Raw genomic sequence first — 24,200 nt, 5'->3', positions numbered from 1 at the left:
GGATATGCTATATACTTTTTATTTCATGTGAACTGGACGTGGATCTGGGAGAACTATAATCGCCCAGGACCATATCAATATTATTAGTCTGAGCAACTAAAAAACGTACTCATCTGTGTCTGAGAAAAGTGAAAATATAAAGCTCAGTTGAGAAGAACAGTAATTTAATATTTGAATGCTGTATGAATGATCTATAAGATATCAAGTAGATAATGACTGTTATACACATTATTGAAAATGCAGTTGTGTACAGGAAAATAAAGGTTTCATGGAATAAATTTTAGGGCAAGTATGGGACATAAAAAATAAAAAATTAAATACAAATGAATAAAAAATAAAATTTTAAATGGATCAAAAGTCATATGTAGATAAAAACATATGTAAAATGGAAGGAGAAGATGGTAGTATTGTCAAGAAAGAATCCTCCAACAAACATAATTTGTGTAGACACCTTGCAGGAATGCAGCAAGAGACATTTCCTATACTAGCTATCTGAGAAAGGGCATACGAGGTAGAAACAAGAGTGTTGCATGTGTATGTCTGTATATGTACGGTGCATGTATAGTATATAGTGTGTCTACATATGTGTATAGTATATGTACTACACATAAAATATCACTAATGTCCTGAAAAAACAATGTATTCTCAAAGTAACATTGTTAGAGAATGTTAAATATAAACAATGCAGACATGAAAGTTTCACTACATTTTACTTTGTGCTAAAGGATGGAATATCCATTTCATTTTAGCCATTTTTGCCGTTCATATAATTGTGTAGGGGTCATCATGACTCAGAATTCACTCAACAGAATTAGTATTGCTTAGATTTTGTTTAACTTAACATATTTATTACCTGAGAAATATTATTTAATTGTAGGCATTCCAGTGGTAGAAAGATTTTCAGCAATTGTAGCATGCATGACTATGCATATTTGATTTCAAAATTTGAACCTAAATGTCTTCAGAGTCTTTTACATTTGAAACCAGTGTGTGGTGATGGGATTCTGGATCCTAATGAAGAATGCGATTGTGGTAATGAAGAGGTAAGTAATAGCAATGGAATTTAAATAGTTTTTAATATATCTATTAGCAAGCTGTCATTGAATGTATAAGATAATATATGCAGTTAGGTTTTCTCTATAAATAACTAAAGTATGGGGATGAAGATAAGAGACTCTTTAAAAGCCTGAAGACTTGGTTTATACAAATTGCTTCCAAATATGCCAGGAAATAACTTTTGAATATATGGGCTAAATGAGTTCTTTTTCTTTCCTAACTCAATTCATAACTCATATAACCTTATTTTAAAATTTTTATTCAATAAATTTTTTCTCTCTCAGTTTAAATTTTCTTATTTGGTGTGCAAAGCAAGGTTGACAAAACATTATCATTGATTTCTCTTAATCATTCTGGAACATTCCCTGAAGATATGGGAGTAAAACATTTTGCCACCAAATACAAAAGATGGACATTAAAACTCATAATCTTCTCTAGAGAAGAAAGATACATTAATATGATTCTTTAAATGTTACCATTGTAAGAAACTCTATGAGGCATTTCTACTTGATGTATAGAGTTATTATGAGTGTTAGGGAAAAATGGTATATTTTTACACTAGTTACTATGGTTATACAAAAATATATATAAAAAGCACTACTCTCAAAAAGATAGGACCATGTACAATCGTTACTTGGTAGATAAATGATCCATATTCCTTTCCTGTTATAAGGAAACCCTCTGAAGCATGCTCAACATTAGAAAATTGAAAACTATGGCCAATGGGTCAAATCCAAATGGTGAGATTCTTACAAAGTACGTGTTACTGGAATGCAGCCATGGAATTTTTTTGAATATTGTAAATGATTGCCGTAAAATTAAGCAACTGCAACAGACTCTCCCCCACTTGTCTTATTAGTATGTTGCACTGTGGTGGCTGTGGTACTGTGACGTTGGAAGCCAATGTCACTGGTATTTGCAATACCAGTAGGATGACCCACAGTGAATAGGTTTCAGCAGAGCTTCTAGAATAAGAACAGACATTGCAGGAGTAATATACTGTCTATTTCAGGGGGATTAGCTATGGAAACCCCATGACAGCATAAAAACACTGTCAGTTACTGAAAACCTAATGGATAGAAATAGAACATTGTGGAAATAGTGCCATAGTCTCTTCAGACCAGAAACACTCAAAATCTGACTGAGCAGACTATAATGATTTGTATGGAGTTAAGCCTAAGGAAGTAAAGCTTTTGAGACCTCCATTTGCTGATGGGGAACTAATCAAAATGTGATATTAATATAAGTCCCATTTCTCCTCAAAAGTCACTGGAGGTTTCTAACTTCTGACCTCTTGGATAGTAGCCCAGTGTGTGACCACTATGCCACGAGGCTCCTGGATCTTCTCTAATCCATTGGTCAAGTAGCTGACTTCTACATTTCTTGGGATAGGCAGATGAGTGCTTCCAATGCCTCATCAGCCTATTGAAATATTTCAGTGGAAGATTCCCTGAATTCTTTAATGTTTGTGTTTGGCAAATGTTTCAATGCAGCTTTAACTTTTCCTTTGTAACCCTTGATTCTTGCTCTCATGTTACGTCTTTGTCACAGTGACTCTGTATATCATTTCCATCTTCTTTTGATGCTTCCTGCATCATTCAATATTTTGCACATAGAATCTTTCAACATTTCTACATGAGACTTGTATTTTGTGTTTTTCTTTCCATTTAAAATATCCTGAGCATGTTCTTCCTCACCATTTATTGCAAAAGGTATTTGTAATGAAGGGTTTGCTAAACTTGTGCAATTCTATCAGGCAATCTCCAGCTTCATTTCTTTCATCGAGGTCACATTTTCCTCTTTATTTGTAACTTTCCCATTCCAATGCAATTTTGTATTAATTCTTCTTAATTGTAGTTTTGAGCAATTTCAGATAAGAGAAGTTGGGAATATTTCATTTCTGCATCGCTGACTAGTGGTTTGTGAATAAATGTGTTGCAAAAGAAAGGGAGAACCGACCTTGGAGATCTATGTGTAACCTCCTCTCTGGGAGATGGGCAATGGGAGGTGGGTGAGGGGAGATGCCGGGGAGTGTAAGATAAGGTATAATAATTAATTATAAACTATCAAGGGACCAGGGGTGGGATCGGGGAGGGAGGGGGATGGGGGAAAAATGGGAAACCAAGCTGATTCCAGGAACCCAAGTGGAAGGTGAATTATGAGAATGATGAGTGCAACGAATATATAAGAGTGCTTTGCTCAATTGATGTATGTACGGATTGTGATAAGAGCTGTATGAGCCCCAATAAAAAGATTTATTAATTTAAAAAAGTAACAAAAGAACAAAGTCCATTCTTAATTAGGGGGAAAAAGGGAGAATAGGAAGGAAATAGAAGCCAGATATGAAAAACAGCCAACGCTTGGATCAATTGGAGAAAACTGAAGACATTTCCCTTGCAAATTGGAACCAGATAAGGATGTCCTTTATCACCATCATATTCAACATTTGGTAGATGTCTCAGCTAGCGTAATTATACAACAAAAGGAAATCAAGGTAATAGGACTGAAAATCTCACTATTTGCAGGAAGTAAGATTTTATATATAGAATATCCAAAAGAGGTAAAAAAGTGATTGTTGGAAACAATGGGAAGGTTTGGTAATTTGTTAACAAGCATAAACAACCAGATTCCTGTATACCAGAGAAGAGAGATCTAAAAAAGGCATCAAGAAAATAATATCATTTATAATAACCACACAAAAGATGAAATACTTAAGAATAAACCTAATCAGGTTAAAAAAATAAAGCCCCGTGCAAAGAAATTTACAGATCACTACAATGAGAAATCAAAGAAATTTAACATCCCATGCTCATGGATAACCAAACTAAACACTCTGCCATTGAGTTGCTTCTGACTCATAGCGACCCTCTAAGGCAGGGAAGAACTGCCCCAAAGGGTTTCTGAGACTCTAGCTCTATGGGAGTAGAAATATGGTCTTTCTCCCACAAAGTGACTGCTTGTTCAAACAGCTGACCTTGTGATTATCAGCCCAATGCATAACCACTACACCACCAGGGCACCTTGTATTCATGGATAGGTTGCATGAAAATGTCAGTACCTCCAGGAACAATCCAAAAATAGAATTCCAATATAAATCCCAACTTTATTCTTTAGAAAAATGGAAAAACAAATGAACAACTTCAGATGGAGAGGGACGATATCTAGGACAGTCACGGAACTTAAGAAGAGGAGCACAGTAGGAGACATTGCACTACCTGTCCTGAAATCCTCTTACATAGTCACAATAGTTAAAACATCCTCATCCTGATACAACGACAGGAACAGAGGCCAACGGAACAGAATAGAAAATCCACAAATAAATACAACTGGTCTTCGACAAAGATTAAATGGGAAAGAGACGGGATTTTCAACAAATGGTGTTGACAAGTTAGACCTCCATTTGAAGAAGAATGAAACAGGAAGATATATACCTCATCCCATATAAAAAATGGAAAGCAAGGTAGATCGAAGGATGAAAGGTAAATTCCCCAGAACTATAAAGATTATCAATGAGAAAATAAGGATAGGGCATCAAGATATTATCAAATATAATGTATGAAGCACACAAGGTAGAAGAAGAATTAGATGCCTAGAACCTACTTAAAATACGATCTTGATTCGCATCAAAAAACTTCATCAAAAGAGAGCTCATGGACTGGAAAAAATCTTTAGCAATTACACAAAGGACAAAAGACAAAGCTCCAAGAACTGCAGTACACTGCACTCCCTGAACAAGAAAAACACCACACCTGTAATTATGAATTGGGCAAAAGACAGTTCACCATATGTGAAACTCGTATGGCTAACAAACCCGTGAAAAAATGCGCACAACCGCCAGCCATCTGGGAGATGTAAAATAAAGGAATGATGAGATAGTACCTTACACTGACAATGGTGCCCAATTTAAAAAAAAGAAATAACAAATACCGGAGATTGTGTAGAGATTGGAACTCTCATGTGCAACCATTGTGGCAAGCAATAAGGAGATGAAAATTCCAAATGATCCAGCAATTATACTTCTGGATTCATGCAAATAATTAAAGACAAAGCATGAACAGACTTATGTGCTTCCACGTTTAGGACAATACTGTTCACAATAGGAAGACGTTGGAAGCAACCCCAAATCCCATCAGAAGAATGGCTAAATAGACTTTGGTGCATACACACAGTGGAATACTATGCATCACTGAAAAAAGAAAAATCAATGAAACCAGGAAGTAGCCATGCGACCTGAAGAACATTATGCTGAACAAAGTTACTCAATCACAAAAGACAAATCTGTACAAGATCACTGCTCAAAGGAAAAGCACAAAGACAAAGACAGGCGCTGTTTCTCAGGTCAACCAGTCATTCAATTTTGCCTCCCAGTCAATGAGGTGGTTGTTGTTACTGTTATTGTTAGGTACCATCTAGTTGGTTCTGACTCATAGTGACCTTAAGCACAACAGATGGAAACACTGCCAAATCTCACGTGGTTCCTCTGCTTGAGCCCATGTTTTCAGCCATGATATCAATCCATCTCTTTGGGGGCATTCCTCTTTTTTGCTGCCCTCTTACTTTACTACACATGATGTCGTTCCCTAGGGACTTGTCTCTCCAGACAACTTATCCAAAGTATGTAACACAAAGTCTGGCCATCCATGCCTCTAAGAAGAAGTCTGATCATACTTCTTCCAAGACAAATATGTTTGTTCTTTTAGCAGTCAATGATACTTTAAATAGTCTTTAATAGCATGATAATTCAACTGCATCAATTCTTGTTCAGTCTTCCTTATTCAAGGTCCAACTTTCATGTGCTTATGATGCAATGGAGAATACCATGTTTGAGTCAGGCACACCTTAGTCCTTAAATTAACATCCTTGCTTTTCAGTACTCTAATGAGGTCTTGTGCAGCACATTTACCAAATACAACTTGTCGTTTGATCTCTTGACTGCTGCTTCCATGAGCATCAATTGCGGATCTGAGGCAGAATTCTTAACAACTTCAGCTTTTTCTCCATTTATCATGATATTACCTATTGTTCCAGTTGTGAGTCATTGGGTCTTCTTTACATTGAGATGTAATCCATACGGAAAGCTGCAGTCCTTGATATTCTTCAGCAAGTGTTTCTAATTTCCCCTTTCAGCAAGCAAGATTGCATCATGTGCATTACTGAAGGTTGTTAAGAAGCTTTCCTCCAAACCTGATACCACAATTTCCTTATTATAAACCAGTTTCTCTGATGTTTGCTCAGCCTACAGGTTGAGTAAGTATTATGATAAGATACAACAGTGCCCCACACCTTGACTGTTTTTAAACAGCCCAGTATCCCCTTGTCCTCAGAAAACTGTCTCTTGATTCATATTCAAGTGCTGCAGGAGCACAAAGACGTGTTAAGGAATTCCCATTCTTCTCAAGGTTAGCCATAGTTTCTTGGGTTCCACACGGATGAATACCTTGGCATAGTAAATGAAACACAAGTAAATATATTTCTATTTTTACTTTTGGCTAACAGCTATTTGACATCAGAAATGATATCCCTTCTTCCATGTCCTTCTCTGAATGGGCTTGAACCTGTGGCAGTTCCCCCTCAATATACTGTTGTTGCAAATGTTGTTGGATGATTGTCAGCAACATTTTACATACATGTGATATCAGTGACATTGTTTTATATTTTGAGCATCGTGTTGGGTCACTTGCATTTGGAATGCGAGCAGATATGACCAAGTAACTGTATTCTAAATTTCCTGGCATAGGTGAGAGAGTGCTTACAATGCTATACCAGCTTGTTTGTACATCTCCATTGGTATGTCATCCATTCTTGAAGCCTTGGTTTTAGCTAATGCTTTCAGTAGAGCTTGAACTTCTTTCAGCACCATTGTTTCTTGCTCCACTGCTACCTTTTGAAATGGTAGAATGTCAACTTCTTTCCATCTTCTTTGGATGCGTCCAGCGTCATTCAATATTTTTCCCATAGAAAAATATTGAAACTTGAGACTTGAATATTTTCTTGAGTACCTTCAGTTTAAGATGAAGTGAACACATTCTTCCATTTTTGTTGTCTAACTCTAGGTCTTTGCACATTTCATTTTAGTATTTGACTTTGTCTTCTCAAGCTTCCCTTTGAACTTTTCTATTCAGCTCTTTGACTTCACCATTTCTTCCATTTGCTTTATCTACTATTGAATTAAGAGAAATTTTCAGTCTCTTCTGACATCCACTTTTATCTTTTCTTTCTTTCCTGTCTTTTTAGTGATCTTTGGTTGTCTTTGTGAATGATGCTCTTAATGTCCTTCCATGGGTCTTGTGTCATCAGAGATCAGTGAAGCAAACTTGTTCTAGAGATGTTCCCAAAATTCATGTGGGATAGACTCAAGATTATATTTTGGTTCTAGTGGACTTGTTTTAATTTTCTTCTGGATTTACATATGAGCAATTAATGGCCTGTTCCACACCAGCCCTTGGCCTGGTTTTAGCTACTGATGTTGGCCTTCTCCAGTGCCTCTTCCCACTGATATACTCAGTTTAATTTCTGTGTATACCCCATGAGAAGTTCATTTATAGAGGCAGAAGAATGCCTTTTATGCTGTTCAACAAAGGTATTTGCTATGAACAAGTCATTGGTATTACAAACTCTGTCACGAGATCTCTAGATTAATTTTTATCACCAAGTCCATATTTTACAGCTACTGTTCCTTTCTCTTTTTTCCATCTTTTTCAAACCAATCTCCAATAATTATCCATGCATCTATATTACATGTTTGATCAATTCATCTGAATAATTTGGTAGAATTCTTCAATTTCTTTATCAATAGCTTTTGTGTTTGGGGTATAAATTTGAACAGTGGTATTGGCTAGAATCCTTGGAGGTGGATAAATATAATCCTATCTCAGACAGCACTGTGCTTTTTGATCTATTATTCAATGTCTTTTTTGACAATGAATGACTTGCCATTCTCTTGATTTTGTTATTCCTGGCATAGTAAACAACATGATTTTTTGATTCAAAATGGCAAGACCAGTTGATTTCATCTCACTAACACCTAGGATATTGATCTTTATGTGTTCCATTTCATATTTTTCCTTTTTAAATCATTTTATTGGGAGCTCATGCAACTCTTGTCCAAATGCATACATACATCCATTGTGTCAAGCACATTTGTACATTTGTTGCCATCATCATTCTCAAAATATTTTCTTTCTTCTTGAGCTCTTGCTATCAGCTTCTCATTTTCCCCTCCTTCCCTGCCTTCCCTCCCTCTTGAACCCTTTATAATTGATAAATTATTGTTATTTGTCACATTTTACACTGTCTGATGTTTCACTTCACCCACTTTTCTGTTGTCTGTCCCTCAGGGAGGAGGTTATAGGTAGATCCTTGTGATCACTTCCCTCTTTCTACCCCACTTTTCTCTTCTGCTCCTGCTACCTCTACTCTCATTATTGGGGTCCTGAGGGGTTTACCTGTCCTGGATTCCCTGTGTTTCCAGCTCTGATCTGTACTAGTGTACATCCTCTGGTCTAGCTGGATTTGTAAGGTAGACATGGGATCATGATAGTGGGGTGGGGTTAGGAAGCATTAAAGAACTAGAGGAGAGTTGTATGTTTCATCATTGCTATTCTGCACCCCGAGTTGCTCATCTCCTCCCTGAAACCCTTCTGTAAGGGGATGTCCAATTGGCTACAGATGGGCTCTGAGTTTCCACACTGCACTCCCTCTCATTCACGATGATATGATTTTTTTGTAATTTGATGCCTGATAACTGATCCCTTCAGCACCTTATGATCACACAAGCTGCTGTGCTTCTTCCATGTGGGCTTTGTTGATTCTCAGCTAGAAAGCCGTTTGTCTATCTTCAAGACTTTAAGACCCCAGACACTATATCTTTTGTTAGCCAGGCACCATCAGTTTTCTTAACCACATTTGCTTGTGCACCTCTTTGTCTTCAACGATACTGTCAGGAAGGTGAGCATCATTGAATGCCAGTTTCATAGAACAAAGTGCTCGTGTGTTGAGGGAGTACTTGAGTAGAGGCCCAATGTCCATCTGCTACCTTGATACTAAATCTATGAATATATGTGTGTTGGACAGGGTTCTCTAGAGAGACAAACCAGATACAAGAAATGAACTGTTAAATTACATACAGATAGATAATACAAGAAATTAACAGTTAAATTATTAAGCAGTGAGACACTAGCAGTCCTTTAAGGCTTGAGAGCCGCCAGTTGCCAGTTCCCTACTGTAGAGAGATCTGGGCTATATATCTCCAGGCAGCAAACAGCAAGGCAGGTCCCCAACTGTCATCAACTGTCGTTCCCCAGCTCCAGAGATGAACATTCCAATCGTGTGGGCTTAAAGGAACCTCAACTTACATCGACACAGTCCACAGGCTAGGCATCCCACAGGTAGTGTACCCCTTTAAACTGAGGCACAGAACAAGCAAGGTGAGGCTCACTGAGCCATTTATCCCTCTGCCCTTCAGTTAATCCTACTTGTGTTTATCGGCCAGGCTGGCACAATAAACTATCGCAATATGCACATAGATCTATTTCCCCATCCTCATATATAATTATATTTACATGTGTACATGCCTTTATCTAGACCTCTATAAATGCCCTTTGCTTCCTAGTTCATTCCTCTATTTCCTTTTACTTTCCTATTGTCCCACTACTATGTTCAACCCTCATTTGGGTTTCAGTAATTCATCTCAGTTACATTGCCCTTGATCACAGCCTACCAGGTCTCTTACACCCTCCTCGCCATCAATTTTGGATCACTTGTTTTTCCCTTGTACCTGGGTTTGTTTACACCCACTTACTTTCCTCTACTTCCCCCCTCTCGCTATCCCCCAGGAACTGTTGGTCCCATTGTTTTCACATGAGTCCACCGAGGTAAACTTAAACAAAAAATGCAAAAGAGGCATAGGGTAAAAGCTACTGTATACAAACATTCCTGGGGTGAGGGCCAAGTAGTATGGTAGGGACCAGACCAAATCCAGGGATATATAACTCAGCCAACTAAAAAGGAATGGATGAAAAGAAAACAAAAAAGATATGGGGAACAGGGCACTAACCCACCCAAGGGGGGGGGGGTATTTTTCATATCTCCACAGGGAAAGAAAGACCAGACTTCAACCTGGTACTCCAAGATGTGAATGCAACACACCGGCATGAAGCAAGGAACCAATAGTGAGGTCTGAGGGGCTGGCCCCAATCCCCACTATGTGGACAGCCTCCTCCCCACCTTCCCCTTCCAGAAGAATTTACTTCAGAGGACAGTACTGAAGCTACAGCTCAGGGACAGGGACATGTCTGATTAGAGCACACAGGAGCAAATGAAGGGGGAGGAAGAGAGTGGAGCACATCCTGGCTCACCAAGCCTTCAGGACAATATCCTTGTTCAGAGCAGCCAGTGCACAGAGAAGATCAAATGGCCAGTCCCACTATGAGACACAATATTCCTCACTGACTCATTGCCCTACGGGGACAAGACTGGAGATACAGTGTGGGAATTTCACCCAATCTGACCCCGCCACACTAAAGCAAAACACTAAGGGTGTGCAACAGAACAGCAAGGGGAACAGAGAAAGGAAGTTCCCAAAACAGACTGGGTTCAGGGTGTGGCACCCCATCAGATTCAACGGGGAAACACTCCTAAAGGTCAACAAACAGACCTTGAACTATTTACAGGCTTTCCCATTTCATTTTTGACTGCTTCCACTTTTCTTAAATTCATTCTTCGTGCATTCCAAGTTCCTGTCATTAGCTGACTCTTGTTCCTACTTTGAGCTATGCTCCATCAGTAAATGAAGACACCAAGGCTCTACTCCCAGTAGCTTTACCTGACTCACATCACATTTGAGTGCCTCCATTCTCAGGCACAATTTCCAACAGTGTCCTGCTTCCTTTGTGTAATGTTCAGTTTATCATTATGGAGCATGCAAGGAGGGCGAGAGGAGTAAGGAATCCTTGCCATGAGACATTGTCCTGAGGCAACACTAATTTGGTGGACACTACTACATTGATAGTCAGTGCATTTCTGTGATATTCTTGTCAAAGAGGAAGGGGTGTGTGTGTGTGTACTAAGGTGATTTAACCTCTGTTGCTGCATAAACTGGGGTAGGGAGCTTGTCCTTGAGGAAAACACTCAATATTGTTCATGTTGTTGTTGTTCTTAGGCGCCATTGACTTTGAGTAACTTCCAAGTCATTGTGACCTTGTGTTTCATGGAACTGAACACTTCCCAGTGCTGCTCCACCTTCGCAATTGCTGTTAAGTGTGAGCTTCTTGTTGCAGCCACTTGTTTTTCACTGCCTTCTACTTCACTCGGCCAGATGTCCTTCTCAAGGGAATCATTTCTCCTGATAGCATGTGCAAAGCATGTAAGACACAGTCTGGCCATCTATGCTTCTGAGGAGGATTCTGGCTGTACTTCATCCAGGACAGATTTGGTTGTTCTTTTGGCAGTCCACAGTATTTTCAATATTCTTCACCAGTGCCATAATTCAAATGCATCAGTTCCTCTTCAGTCTTCCTATTCAGGGTCCCACTTTGACATTCGTGTGAAATAGCGTCCAGACAACTAAGGACTTATCCTGTACAAGTGGATGCTGAACCATGTTTGCCACCAGTGCTCCCTTTCACACTCATTTTACATAAATTCATGTTAAAGGACATGCTTTTTGGAACAAAGTCTTTGAGTATATGACAAATCTTTGATTTTAAAAAAGGATTGGAAATATAAAAATTAAATAATTGTGTAAATGCAATATATGCAGAAACAATATTTGACTTGTAATTTTGTCATTGAACACTAATAAGTCACCTTCCATCCATTTTTCTTGTTAACAAAAACATATTCTTTGTATTTTTACAATTAAAATATGAGAAAATGAATCTTATTATCTTAATTGCCTAATCACTTTATACATGATGTGTAACCTTTTTACTAACCTTATTGATTTCAATAAGGTGATTGGAGAAAGTGTAAGCTTCTGAGGGTAAGTCAAATATACATATTCTATAGTTCTAAATGGTATAGTGGTTATGTGTTGGGCTCAAGGTGATTCTCAAGGTCCACAGTTGGAACCCCCAGCCGCTTCTTGGGGGAAAGATAAGGCTCTCTGCTCGTGTTAAAGTCTCAGAAACTCACAGGGGCTGCTCTACAGGGTCACTGTGGACTGGCATTGACTCGATGGCAGTACGTTTGGTTTTGGGTTTATAGTGCCACATTAATAATTTATTAGCTACTTACTAAAAGTGCTTTGATTGCTTTTTAAAATGTGATTTCTTTAGTTCTTATATGCTATATACTTTTGAATATTCTAGCAATAGTCAAATTAAAAGCATTGTTTCTTATAATTATATTGTGTAATTAAAAAGTTGAACGCAAGAAGATACTAAATAGAAATTTAGATTTAAAAGTAAGAGCTCCTAAGTGAAGTGGGAGTAATGTTTCTTCTTGTAAAATTGCAGGAATGTCAATTTAAAAAGTGCTGTGATTATAACACATGTAAGCTGAAAGGTTTGGTAAAATGTGGTTCTGGAGCGTGCTGTACTTCAGAATGTGAGGTGAGTTTCTCGTATTTGTGAAAAGGTATTTGAGCTATGATATTTGAACTATCTGATCAAATATCTGACATTTGAACTATGATAACTCAAGCATGTATTAACTGAATCAATGCTGAATTGTTTAAAAATGTGGATGCAAGTAACTGGAATAAAATGCAGAGTATTACAACAAATACCTATAAGGTGACATGCTATGTCAACCAGACATCTCTGATTTGGCAGTGATGTTTTCCTATAGAACTGACACCACAACGTTGATTGTGTTAAAAATGAACATTATAAGTTACTTGAAAGTTCAAGTCAAATAATAAATTATTAACTATGAAAAAATTCAACAAATAGTAAACAAAATGTGCAGCATACAGCAAGGCATTCTCCCACATTAATATACAAAAGGCAAATCACAGACACATACACACAAGCACACCTCAGGTAAAAGTCATGCACTAACAATTTGCACCAAAGAAAAATAAAAATATCAATGTGTGTAGTGATTGTTTGTAATAATTAAGGCAAACATAAATAAAATTAATAATGTAATATTTCAAGGAACAATACTGCTAAAAAGTGGGGTTAGAGATTTCATAAGTAAAGGTAAACTTTTGCATGGCTAACCCTGTGGTGCAGTGGTTATTCATTGGATGCTAATCACCAGCTTCTTGGCGAGAGAAAACCAGGGCTTTCTAATGGCAAGTTTTAGAAACTCATAGGAGCCCTCTACCCTGCCCTACTGGTTCACATCAACTTCATGTCAATGAGTTGTTTTTGGTTTTAACATCCCTCTGGTGAGCAATATTCTTATGTATACTCATATTTTCACATTTTAGTAAATTATCAATTATGCGATTAACACCAGTTTCATATTTATAGCCAGAGCAACCACATGCATAGAGAGTTTGGGTAAGACTACTCATTACTAATTTTTATTTTGTAAAAGCAGAAGTGCTAATGATATCATTTAGTTCTAGAATTTTCTGTCAATTTACTTTTTGTAGGAAATATATTTCCTCTAACAGGTATGTGTCTCTTTACTCACTTCTTGAGTGTCCTCTGGCAGTTTCAAGAAATTCTCTATGAATGAAGAGTAGATTGAATAATCCCAGGTTGCCCATGGTTCATAGGTGACGGGAAAAGACGCAAGCGCATACATTCACCTGGTCAGACAGCACTGGAGGCTGTGACTTGCCCTTTGACTTTGGTGAAAGCTTTGACCCACTTCAGTGCCCTTCAACTAAAAGCATCTTCACAGCTGGAGGATTGACAGCGATTTCCTTGGGCATTTTGTGGTTTTCTTTCTTCTGTCTTTTGTTTTAATAAATTGCGAGCTCCAGGAAAACAAAGGCAGATCATTCCAAGTAAGAGTACCCACACTCCTATGCCATGAGGGTCTCACATGCCATGAGGGATAAAAAGCAGAGCCCAATTCTGACTTTGAATGTTATTGCTTTTCTGATTCTACCCCTGCTGCTCCCATCCCACCCCCACTTTTGGTTGTTTTGATGAACCAATAGCAGAGAGACAGGATGCAATGAGTGGAAACAGCCCTAACTCTCCACAACCTTCGGTTGACCAGAGAAGTCTCCACGCCTCACCTTTGAATGTCCAAGATCATGCTTCTGCTTCATGCTTCCTGAGCACATGTAGATAAGCACTCACCGGTGACTGTGAACGAGAAAGCAGCTTCTGATTTCTACTTGGATATTTCTGATTCCGGTGACAACATGAACTACCCCACAGTGCCCAAGCCTCCTCCCCCCTCCAATGGCTACAAGTATTTGGCCAAGGTCACCACGTTCTCCACTGAGACTTGTTCACTGGATCGAAACAAATCTCAGCAAGATGTCTCGGAGACAGCAGACCACTTCAGTTTACATGGAGAAGCAAGATAGTGTGGGGAAAATATGTTACCTATACACAGCCAAAATAGCTGCCCGAGGAAGGGAAACCATCTGAATTATTTAAAAGTGGATTTCATAAAAATGATTCTTGAGTACTTTGACTGAATGGACAAAAAGTTTCAGAAAACCACGAGAAGGAAAAAAAAGGAAGAAATCAGGGAAACACTGCACAAGTACTGAAGTCAATGTTATAGTTAATAGAGGAATAGTGTAGATACAAAACATTTGAATAGAAAGGAGGCCAAGTAGATTTTCATAAATATCAGAGTGTTTTAAACTTGGGAAGAAAATAGTATGTAATATGTTAACTTCAAAGAAAATGGGAAAACTCATCAAAATAAAAAAGAGGAAAATCATGAAGACCTATACACAGAAAAATAAGAACAAAGTGAAAAATGACACACACACACACACACAAACCCACAAGCAAAACGAACTCAGCAGAGAAACTTATGAGGAACAAGAGAAAAAACGCATAGCAAAATGACAGCAATAAATGAATACTTTTCAATAACAATGCTGAATGCAAATAGATGAAATACACTGGTCAAGAGACAGAGTAGCAAACTGGATAAGGAAATAGACCCTATCAATATGTGCTTACAAGAAATACAACTTATATTAAGAAGAAGATTTAAAATGAAGGATGGGAAAATAGATCAAGTAAATGGCAATTAGGAAAGCAAGAGTGGCTACATTAATCTCTGATAACGTTGACGTCGAGGCAAAATTCATCCTGAGACACAAACAACGGCATCTCAGCCCACTACTGCCTAGAATGCCTATCTTTATATTTTCCATTCCATTTTTATGACATATAATTTTCTAGATTTTATGTATTTCATGTTGTGATTATTAATTAATGTTTGCAGGTGTCCCTTTTCACTTTGTGTCTCATCAGCAAATGGAGTTTCCACAGGCTTTACTCCTGCAAACGACTCCACTGGGGTCATTATTGTTGGCTCTACTTTGTGCGGTCACTTCTTTCTCAGTAATTATTTGAGTGCCTTCCAACCTGACCTAGGAGCTCCTTTAGACATTATCTCGACAACGTTCTGTCTCTTTTCATGAGGTTTTCAGTATCTGACAATGCTTTGTTGCTATTTCTAAGATTTTCGATGTCTAATTCCTCTGAAGTAGACAGATGATTCTTCCTTAGGAGTCTGTTCTTAATCTGGAAGTTCTACTGAAACCCGTTCACTTTGTGTGATACTGTTGGCATTTCATATACCAGCGACATGGATCACAACCTTACAGCAACACTCAGCCACCGGTTTGTCAAGACGTTCTGGCAAAGAAGTGAGAGGTCGGGCTAGTTGGTGCACAGGTGCTAACTTGAGGGTTGGGGGGAAATGATATAATACAGGAAACAGGGGAAAAGTAGAATGAAATAGGGTAGACATATGTGATGTAAATTGTTTAATGCAAAATGGTGATTTGATATGTAAACCCTTATGTAATTCTCAATGAAGGGCCATACACACAAAGTATTTTTCTGTTATGTCTACGCTATCAAATGTCTGAACACAGGTTTACTTGTCATTAGCTGCTTAATGTCTGTGATATCACTTTCTCATCTGCGATATTTCTCTTCTCTGCTTTTATCTTGTCTGATGCTAGGAGTTTGTCTACAGCAGGGCTTCTCAACCTTCCTAATGTCATGACACTTTCATACAGCTCCTCATGGTGTGGTGACCCCCCTCCCCAATCATAAAATTACTTTGGTTGCTATTTCATCACTGTAATGTTAAATCCGTTACAAATCAGGTGACCCTTGTGAAAAGGTCATTCGACCCGCAAGGGTGTCGAGACACAAGTTGAGAACCGTTAGTCTAGTGATTTATAATTTTTATGAATTTATGAAGAAATAGATTTTGATATCTCTGACTATTTTTCCTTCTTCAAACACAGGTGTTTCTTTTTTCTTTCATTTTCCTTAAGGTACAAGTTAATTTAGGTTTGGTAGTTTTTGATTTAACCTTCTTGAGTTGAAAGCTGTCCTTTTATTTCATAGGAGCCCTGGTGGCATAGAGGATATGCATTGGGCTGCTAAGAGAAAGGTCACCAGTTTGAAACTACTAACTGCTCCACAAGAAAAAAGTCGGGGCTTTCTACTCCTGTAAAGAGTGACGGTCTCGGAAACCCACAGGGGTAGTTCTACCCTAACCTTAGGCTGCTATGAGTTGGAAACGACTCAATGGCAGTGAATTTGAGCTTTCATTTTAGAAAAGTTTTATAACCTAGGAAGTTTCACTAACTGTGATAATACATCTCATAAATTTCCATATGTTGTATTTCTATTGTTACTCAATGCAAAATATTTTCTAGATTTTTTTAGTAATAGCCTCTTTAGTCAATAGATTGCTTATAATGTAATGTTTAACTTTCAAATACTTTTGTAATCATCTAATGTAATTGTTTTATAATACAAGAATTCATTTTATAGATTTCCAATAGATTTTACTTCTGTGCAGCTTTGTTTTATGGACCAAGGTAGATTGTAACCTGGTAAACATTCCACGTGTTGTTGAACTGCCATGGGTTGCCTAAAGGACATTAAATCAAATCTAATTCTAATTCAATTGAGGTAGGGTCTTTTGTATACTTGCTCATTTTTAGTGTATTAGTTATCAAGTGTGGGTTGTCCTACTCTGACTATAATTGTGAATTTATCTATTTTTACCTCCTATTCAATGAGTTTTTGTCTTCATATATAGTCAAGATTTATTGTTAGATACATACACATTTAAAAATTCATGTCATTCTTGGAAAATAGATCTCTCTATTATATCATGCTTTGTGGGGGGTTTCTACTAATTTTTTATGTATAGTTCGTTCAGCTTTATTTGTTTAGTTTTATATGGTACTCCATTTCCCCAATTATTTACACATATATGGCTCCAACAATTTCTTAATGTTTCTTGATGCAAAACTAACAATATCATAGTAAATTGCTTTAGCAAATAGACATTTATTTTCTCATGGTGTCGGAGGTTGGACACCTGCATTCGGGTAACAGATCTGGGGGAAGGCTTTTATCTTTTCTGGCACAGGGAGCAGATGGCCTCCAACCATGTCAGCTCCTGTTGCGCGTTCCCTACAGAGCTTCAGCTGGCAACGCTATCCCCACATTTGTGCTTGCTTGTCTCTATTTAAAAAAATATCTTAATATTTCAAAATGATTACTTTTTGAGACATGTGCTACATTAGTATGGCTTCAATAAGAAAAGAAAATTATATCCTAAATGAGGCTGCAACAGAAAATTTGTGAGGAAACAATTCAATTCATAATATTACATCTTTTGCTCCTCAAAAAAATTCAGATCCTTCTCACATGCAAAACAAGTTCACTGAAACACATTATGCCAAGTAAATTACCCCATTCTAGCATCAATGTTAAGTCCAAAATGTGACCTTCTGAATTATCTACATCATGTTTGGATAAGATTCTGTGCATATTCCATTCTGAAACACACTTTCTGTCCATCTGTGAACACGTAAAATTTAGAATATTTGTTATATGCATCAAAAGTACAGTCAGTAGTGGAAGAGGCACAATTACACATTTCCATTTCAAATGGGAAAAACAATGATTACCGGGTAAAGCTACAACTCAGCAGAGCTCAAAGACATATTCTCACCTCTTCAACAGATTTTCCCCCTCTTTCTGTGTTTGGTGAGGTACCCTGAAGAAGCAAACCTAGTGACTCGTGCATGTGTATTTATGTAGAAAGAGATTTCTATCTAGGAATGGTTTTCACAGTTGTCCATGTAAGTTAAGTCTAGTCTGGTTCACGCTTGTAAGTCAGATGTAAGCTGGAGGCTTCTCCTGGTTTGAAATTGCAGGAACTGATGAACCGGAAGCAGGAGGGCAACAGCTATGTGATGCAGCAGTGAGTGACTCCGAGTTCAGCATTTGTTGATGGATCCTGTGATCAGCAGGCATTCCAATAGGAGATGGGTGAACCAGACATAGGTCCCAGATCTAAAGAAGGCAAAGGGGCAAGAGAGAGAAAGGTTCTAACCATAGCCTCTCTTCTACAAAAGGCCACAGGCCACACGAGGTGTCATCAGATTGTAGCCTGATTGATAGGTTGAGATCCACCTCGACCTTCACTCAGATTGGTCAAGTTGACATGAATTGTAACTGTCATATGACCTATGGTTACACCGATAATTTTGTTCACATAGATCAGAGCCTAGTTCTTGCTTCCACTGGCTAGAGTGAAAAACTCTAAATTCATGGAATTTTTCTTATAGTACACAGAAGGATCATGTCTCAAATATGGGGAAACTTGTCTCTGATTTGATGACTCTTTAGCCCATTTTTATGGGTTTTTGGTGCTATCTCGTTTGATTTTAATGAGTATTTATTTAGTAGAAAATGATGTTCAACAACCTTTTGTGTGATTGTCATCTATCCTACTTAATTATCTGCTTGGTCTTCTCTTTTTGTTATGTGTGTGCCATTTTGAACTTAAATTGTTTGCTTTTGTTTTTCTCGAGCTTTAAAAAATATGTAATTTGTTTATGTATTCTTTATATTATTTACATTCAGAATTCCATTTAAATATATTTTTATATTGTTTTAGTCATAAAATGTGAAACAGTTTTTGTTTCCATTTGTCCTAGCTGTTATAATATGTATAAGTTTACTTGAATGAGTATACATAAGTTCATATGAATGGCACTTTAAGAAGCCTAGTAGCATTGTGGCATCAGCACCGAACTTCCAAATACAAATTCACTGGTTTGAGTCCACTAGCTGGTCTGTTCATAGCAAATACCTTGGTTTTTACTTTTTCTTAGAAAGTACATTTTTTTCAATAACACAAACTGAGATAAACATGTATTTCCCCAGCTAGAATACAAAGAAATCAAAATGACTACATCTGTTGGAAGAGATGATGGAGCAGCTCGATATCAGAAGCTAAAATTAGGCCAGGGGTTGACTGTGGACAAGCCACCAATTGCCCATTTGTAAGTTCAGCTTGAAGGTAAAGAAAATTAGGACAAACCTACAAGAGGCAACATATGACCTTGACTCCTCCACTTGAATTGTGAAAACAATCCAACAAGAAATTTGCTGTATTGAACACTAATGACAGAAGACCTGAAGAGCTGAGGGATGACATCAAGAATACTATCCATAATGAAAGCAGATATTATTAAAAAGAAAGAGAACATCAAAGTGGATATCAGAACAGAAATGGAAGAAATGATGAAGTCATACATGAACAGAACATTTCAAAGGACAGGTCAAGGAGACAAATTCAAACATTACACTAAAATGTGCTAAGATGTTCCCTGTTGGTGACTTATAACTCCCTTTTCAATCTTGTGACAGTTAAGTGGGGCTGGAGGCTCTGCTCCATGCTAAGCTTCACAGTCTTGTGGCTTTGGAAGTTTGGAAGACCCACCTTAAACAATCATGAAAATATTATTGCTGCCAATTGGTGATGGTAGACTCAGCTCTCTAGAAGAGTCCACTGATACTGTTCTTATGAAGGAATTGGAGTATTATGTGCTACTTCTGTTAAAGGATCATAGACTAACTTCCAAGTTAGTCTCACTGACACCATTCAAGAATGGAATTAGAGCACTGACAGTTTTTGCCATAAAAAAAAGAGTAAGGATGATTGGTGTCAGAAATCCGTCACACATTAGAGCACGGTTGTTTGCTTTTACAGGCTAGAGGTCAGAGGTAGAAGATCAGGTTTCTGGTTGTCTCTAAAGAAAGTAGGGATTCGATTGAGGAGAAATATTCTGGAAAAGAAATTGTGAGAATGTTTTGTTCTGTTCTCTTGGCCTGGGCTTTCTTGGATCTGTTCATTAGAATAAGGAAACTTATGTTGTTATTTGAGCTTTTTGGATTGTATACCTGTTGGAAGATTTGGCTCATAGAGTTCTCTAAGGAGAGGGAAAAGTGTATATCTAATATATAGCAATATTTACTTATATGCATATCATTTTATATAAAGATATATTTTTGCTTCCTTGGAGAAATCCATATATATTTATATATTTATAACTATATCTATAGCTGTAACTATAAATAGAAATAAAAGTGAGCTATCGAGATCGAGACCAAGATAGGGATAGCTATAGTGATAGATATGCTCTCCCTATCTCAAAGCATACATTTTGTTTAACATGTGCAGTCGTCCACCCACATGTTGCTCGAGGGGTATCACCTCCCAATGTAGAACGAAGCAGTTGGGCATTTGGCAACTCATAAGGCTTTTTTCCTGCTCTTGAGAAAGAAAATTTTATCTAGTCTTTACAATGGATAATATTCCAATTATTTTTTTCATAAAATATACAGTCTTGGAGACTCTCAGGAAGTAATTGATAAGAACAGTTTTTTAACTGATTGCAAGGATCTATATATAACCTCCTCCCTGGGGGACAGACAACAGAAAAGTGGGTGGAGGGAGACATCGAACAGTGCAAGATATGACAAAATAACAATTTACAAATTATCAAGGGTTCATGAGGTAGGAAGGAGTGGGGAGGAAGGGGGAAAATGAGGAGTTGATGCCAGGGGCTTAACTGGAGAGAAAATGTTTTTGAGAATGATGAGGGCAATGAATGTGCAAATGTGTATGTATGTCTTGTGATAAGAGTTGTATGAGACCCTAATAAAATGATGTAAAGAAAAAACAGCAGTTTTTTTATTATCATAATTTTTCTTCCTTTCTTCTTAGCTATCAACAGCAGGAACGCCGTGTAGAGAAAGTATTGATGAAGAGTGTGATTTTACAGAGTATTGCAATGGGACCTCTATTAATTGTGTGCCAGACACTTATGCTCGGAATGGTCACAGGTGCAAATCGGGAGCTGCATATTGTTATAATGGAAGGTGCCAAACTACTGATAATCAGTGTGCTGACTTACTTGGAGAAGGTTTGCTCTTTATTATGTACTTATTTTTAATTAAATTCAAGGTCCCCTAGATTATAACTGTGCATATTGTACAATTCTAGAATTGGAGAACATGAATATTGATGAACTCAGTAAAAATTATATTGGAATTAAATAGTGTTAGTTCTAATAAAAACATTTGTTATCATCTAAGCTAGAATCATGTATTTAGAATTGTGTCTCAATATTTCATTTTTGTTTCTGGTAGTTTGTTTCCTGACCCAAAATTAATTATGTTTCTACATCATACATAGTGCCAAATTAATATTTTCTGACATGTTATTTAATTTTCTTCATATCCACTCTCATTTAAATTTTAATGCTATAAAACAATCTCAGTTATTTTTCTTCAGTATCTGCATATTTCTTCATTTAATAAAAATTGCTAGTGTAAGAACAGACATAGGTCACTTGATTAAAAGTCATTTGTATGTTGGTTGTTTTTCTTTCCCCAAACAGTTCTTGAGAGTAACTTAAATAGGACACATACTTAAATGTCTATGCTTGATATTTTCCCTTAATGATTATTCCTTAAAAAAATAATACAACCCTAAAATTAAAAGGAATTGCATTTAAATATATGCAAATATAAATTTAAATTGTATTTAAATACATTCAAATATAGTTAAGTTAACAGACTCAAAAGACCGGTAACAAAACAACATACTTTGTTTATTTATATAATGGAGCTCAATTAGTACTTATGATATGGTATTTGGTTTGTGTTTTTTCTTCTTAATTATTTGAAACAGTTTTTAGCATGAATTTTGGATTACATGACAATTAAAATTCAACTATAACTGCAGAAGTATGATCTAAATCACAGGTGACTGCAACTTTCTGTATGATGTTTTCAGGCTCTGTTCACGCTTATTTTCACTTGAGAACATATTTGTCATTATCACATTGACTTATAATCAGAGTTTAATAAATAATTTAAAATACAATTGAATAATACATTTTGTAAGATTTCTTAAGTATGTAAGGCATTATTATTTTAATATTTAAAAAGAAAACATCTATCCAATGTGTTAGTCCAGGTGGCCCAGAGAAAGAAATTCATGGACACACTCCTATGTATAGGAAAGAGCTCTATATACTGGAGCAGTTGACGAGAAAATATCCCAGCCGAGTCCAGATCAAGTCCATAAATCCAATATTAGCCCATATGTCTGATACCAATCTATAAAGTCCTCTCCAGACTTATGAAACACATGCAATGATGCTGAATGCAAGATCACAGGCCAGCGGGTGCAAAGTCTTGTGGATCCAGTGGCATTAGAAGCATCTCTGTCCTGGCAGGGGTCTCCACGTGGCTCCTCCAGTTCCCAGGGTACAAGGTCTTTCAGGTCAGTAGAGTGTCTCTCACGGAGTGAGCAGAGAGAGAGTGTGTGTCACCTGCCTTCAGGGAGGATGTACAGGACTTTCCAGAATTCTCAGGCCATGTCCACACAGGGACTCATTGGCTATTATCTGATTGGCAGGATAGACGGCATCCCTACACTCTTAATCCTCAGATAGACACCAGATTATGTAACTACCACAACCAGTAATTGAGTTTCTTGATGTTTTACAGCTTTATGATTTCCAACTGAAGCAAAGATTTTTTTTCATAAAAATCTTCATTAGGTGCACATTAAATGAAGGTTCGTTTCTTGTTTTATATTACATATATATATATCAGTTACCATGTAGTAGATTCTCACTTAGGGCAATCCCATGGATGTCAGACTAGAAGTGATCTGTAGGGATTTTCAGTGACTGCTTTCATTTTAATGTCAGTCATGACGTCTTTTTCTAAGGGATACTCTCAAACTTCCTACCTTTCAGTTAGTAATTCAGTGCATTAACCATTGTGCCAACTGGGGACTTCATGTTACAAATATTAGAGACCACAGGCTGCTCTTAACCTACTATCTCTACTGTGAAAGACATATAGATGACTGAGTATTTGTTTTAATTGCATATGCTTTCTTTATATTAATTACAAATAAAATTAGTTTGAAAAATTAGTACATTATTTTCCATCAAAGAGGTATACTGTGTATACATAGAGCTGATAGTAAGACATAAGATAAGATAGGCTCATCAAATGGTTATTGCATCATGGGACTTAAAATCAAGAGTCGAAGAGAGTAAATCAATTAAAAACAACACAATGCAAAACTTATAATTTCACTCAAACAGCAAACTGAACTCAATGTCCTCAGTTGATTTCAAATCACAATAACCTCTATGGGTTTTACCGACTGTAAATCTTTAAGGAATAGAAAGCCTCATTTTTCTCTTGCAGAGCAGCTGGTGGTTTTGAACTTCAGACCTTGGAATTAGAAGTTTGTGCCACCAGAACTCCCTCTTTACATTAGGTTCATCAAAAGAAACAAAACAGAATGCTAACAGAATGGCAAGGTGTAGTGGACAAGTAAACGGTCTTAGAAATTATCAGAACTGGGCCAGGACACTGTTCAAGGATGCTGCCTATACAGAACAGCGCATATCAAATGGGAGATTTGAGGTTGAGTGTTAAAGCTTACCTCTTTGGGCCTTTTCAGGCACATTGTAACCTTTTATCTTTCATACATCAATGCAATTTATGTACCGAAGCTGCCTTTGGATTGGTTAGCTATTTGTTTCACCTGCATCCGAGTTTGACATCTCCCTGTGCCCTGTCCCCTTTCTTTCCCTTCAGTGCCAGAGGTTTTACTACCTAATCATTAACAAGCACATCAAATTTCATATATACTATCTTCTAGAAAACCTAAGCCCTAGT

The 24,200-nt window shown here is 37.2% G+C and overlaps 1 protein-coding gene across 1 annotated transcript in view; it reads left to right on the top strand.

Annotated features, from left to right (window-relative positions):
• The window catches only part of LOC142455487 (disintegrin and metalloproteinase domain-containing protein 18-like), a 159,375-nt gene that overhangs the window by 68,737 nt on the left and 66,438 nt on the right, over window positions 1-24,200 (top strand). Inside the window, exons 10-12 of the mRNA XM_075557220.1 lie at window positions 878-1,043; window positions 12,513-12,608; window positions 21,214-21,412. Of these exons, the coding sequence (XP_075413335.1) occupies window positions 878-1,043; window positions 12,513-12,608; window positions 21,214-21,412 (461 nt within the window). The remainder of the gene's footprint in view (window positions 1-877; window positions 1,044-12,512; window positions 12,609-21,213; window positions 21,413-24,200) is intronic.

The sequence above is a fragment of the Tenrec ecaudatus genome, chromosome 8 (assembly GCF_050624435.1).
Source record: "Tenrec ecaudatus isolate mTenEca1 chromosome 8, mTenEca1.hap1, whole genome shotgun sequence".
Lineage (NCBI taxonomy): Eukaryota > Metazoa > Chordata > Mammalia > Afrosoricida > Tenrecidae > Tenrec > Tenrec ecaudatus.
The sequence above is the reverse complement of the archived record's forward strand: the minus strand, read 5'-3'. Positions and strand labels throughout refer to the sequence as shown.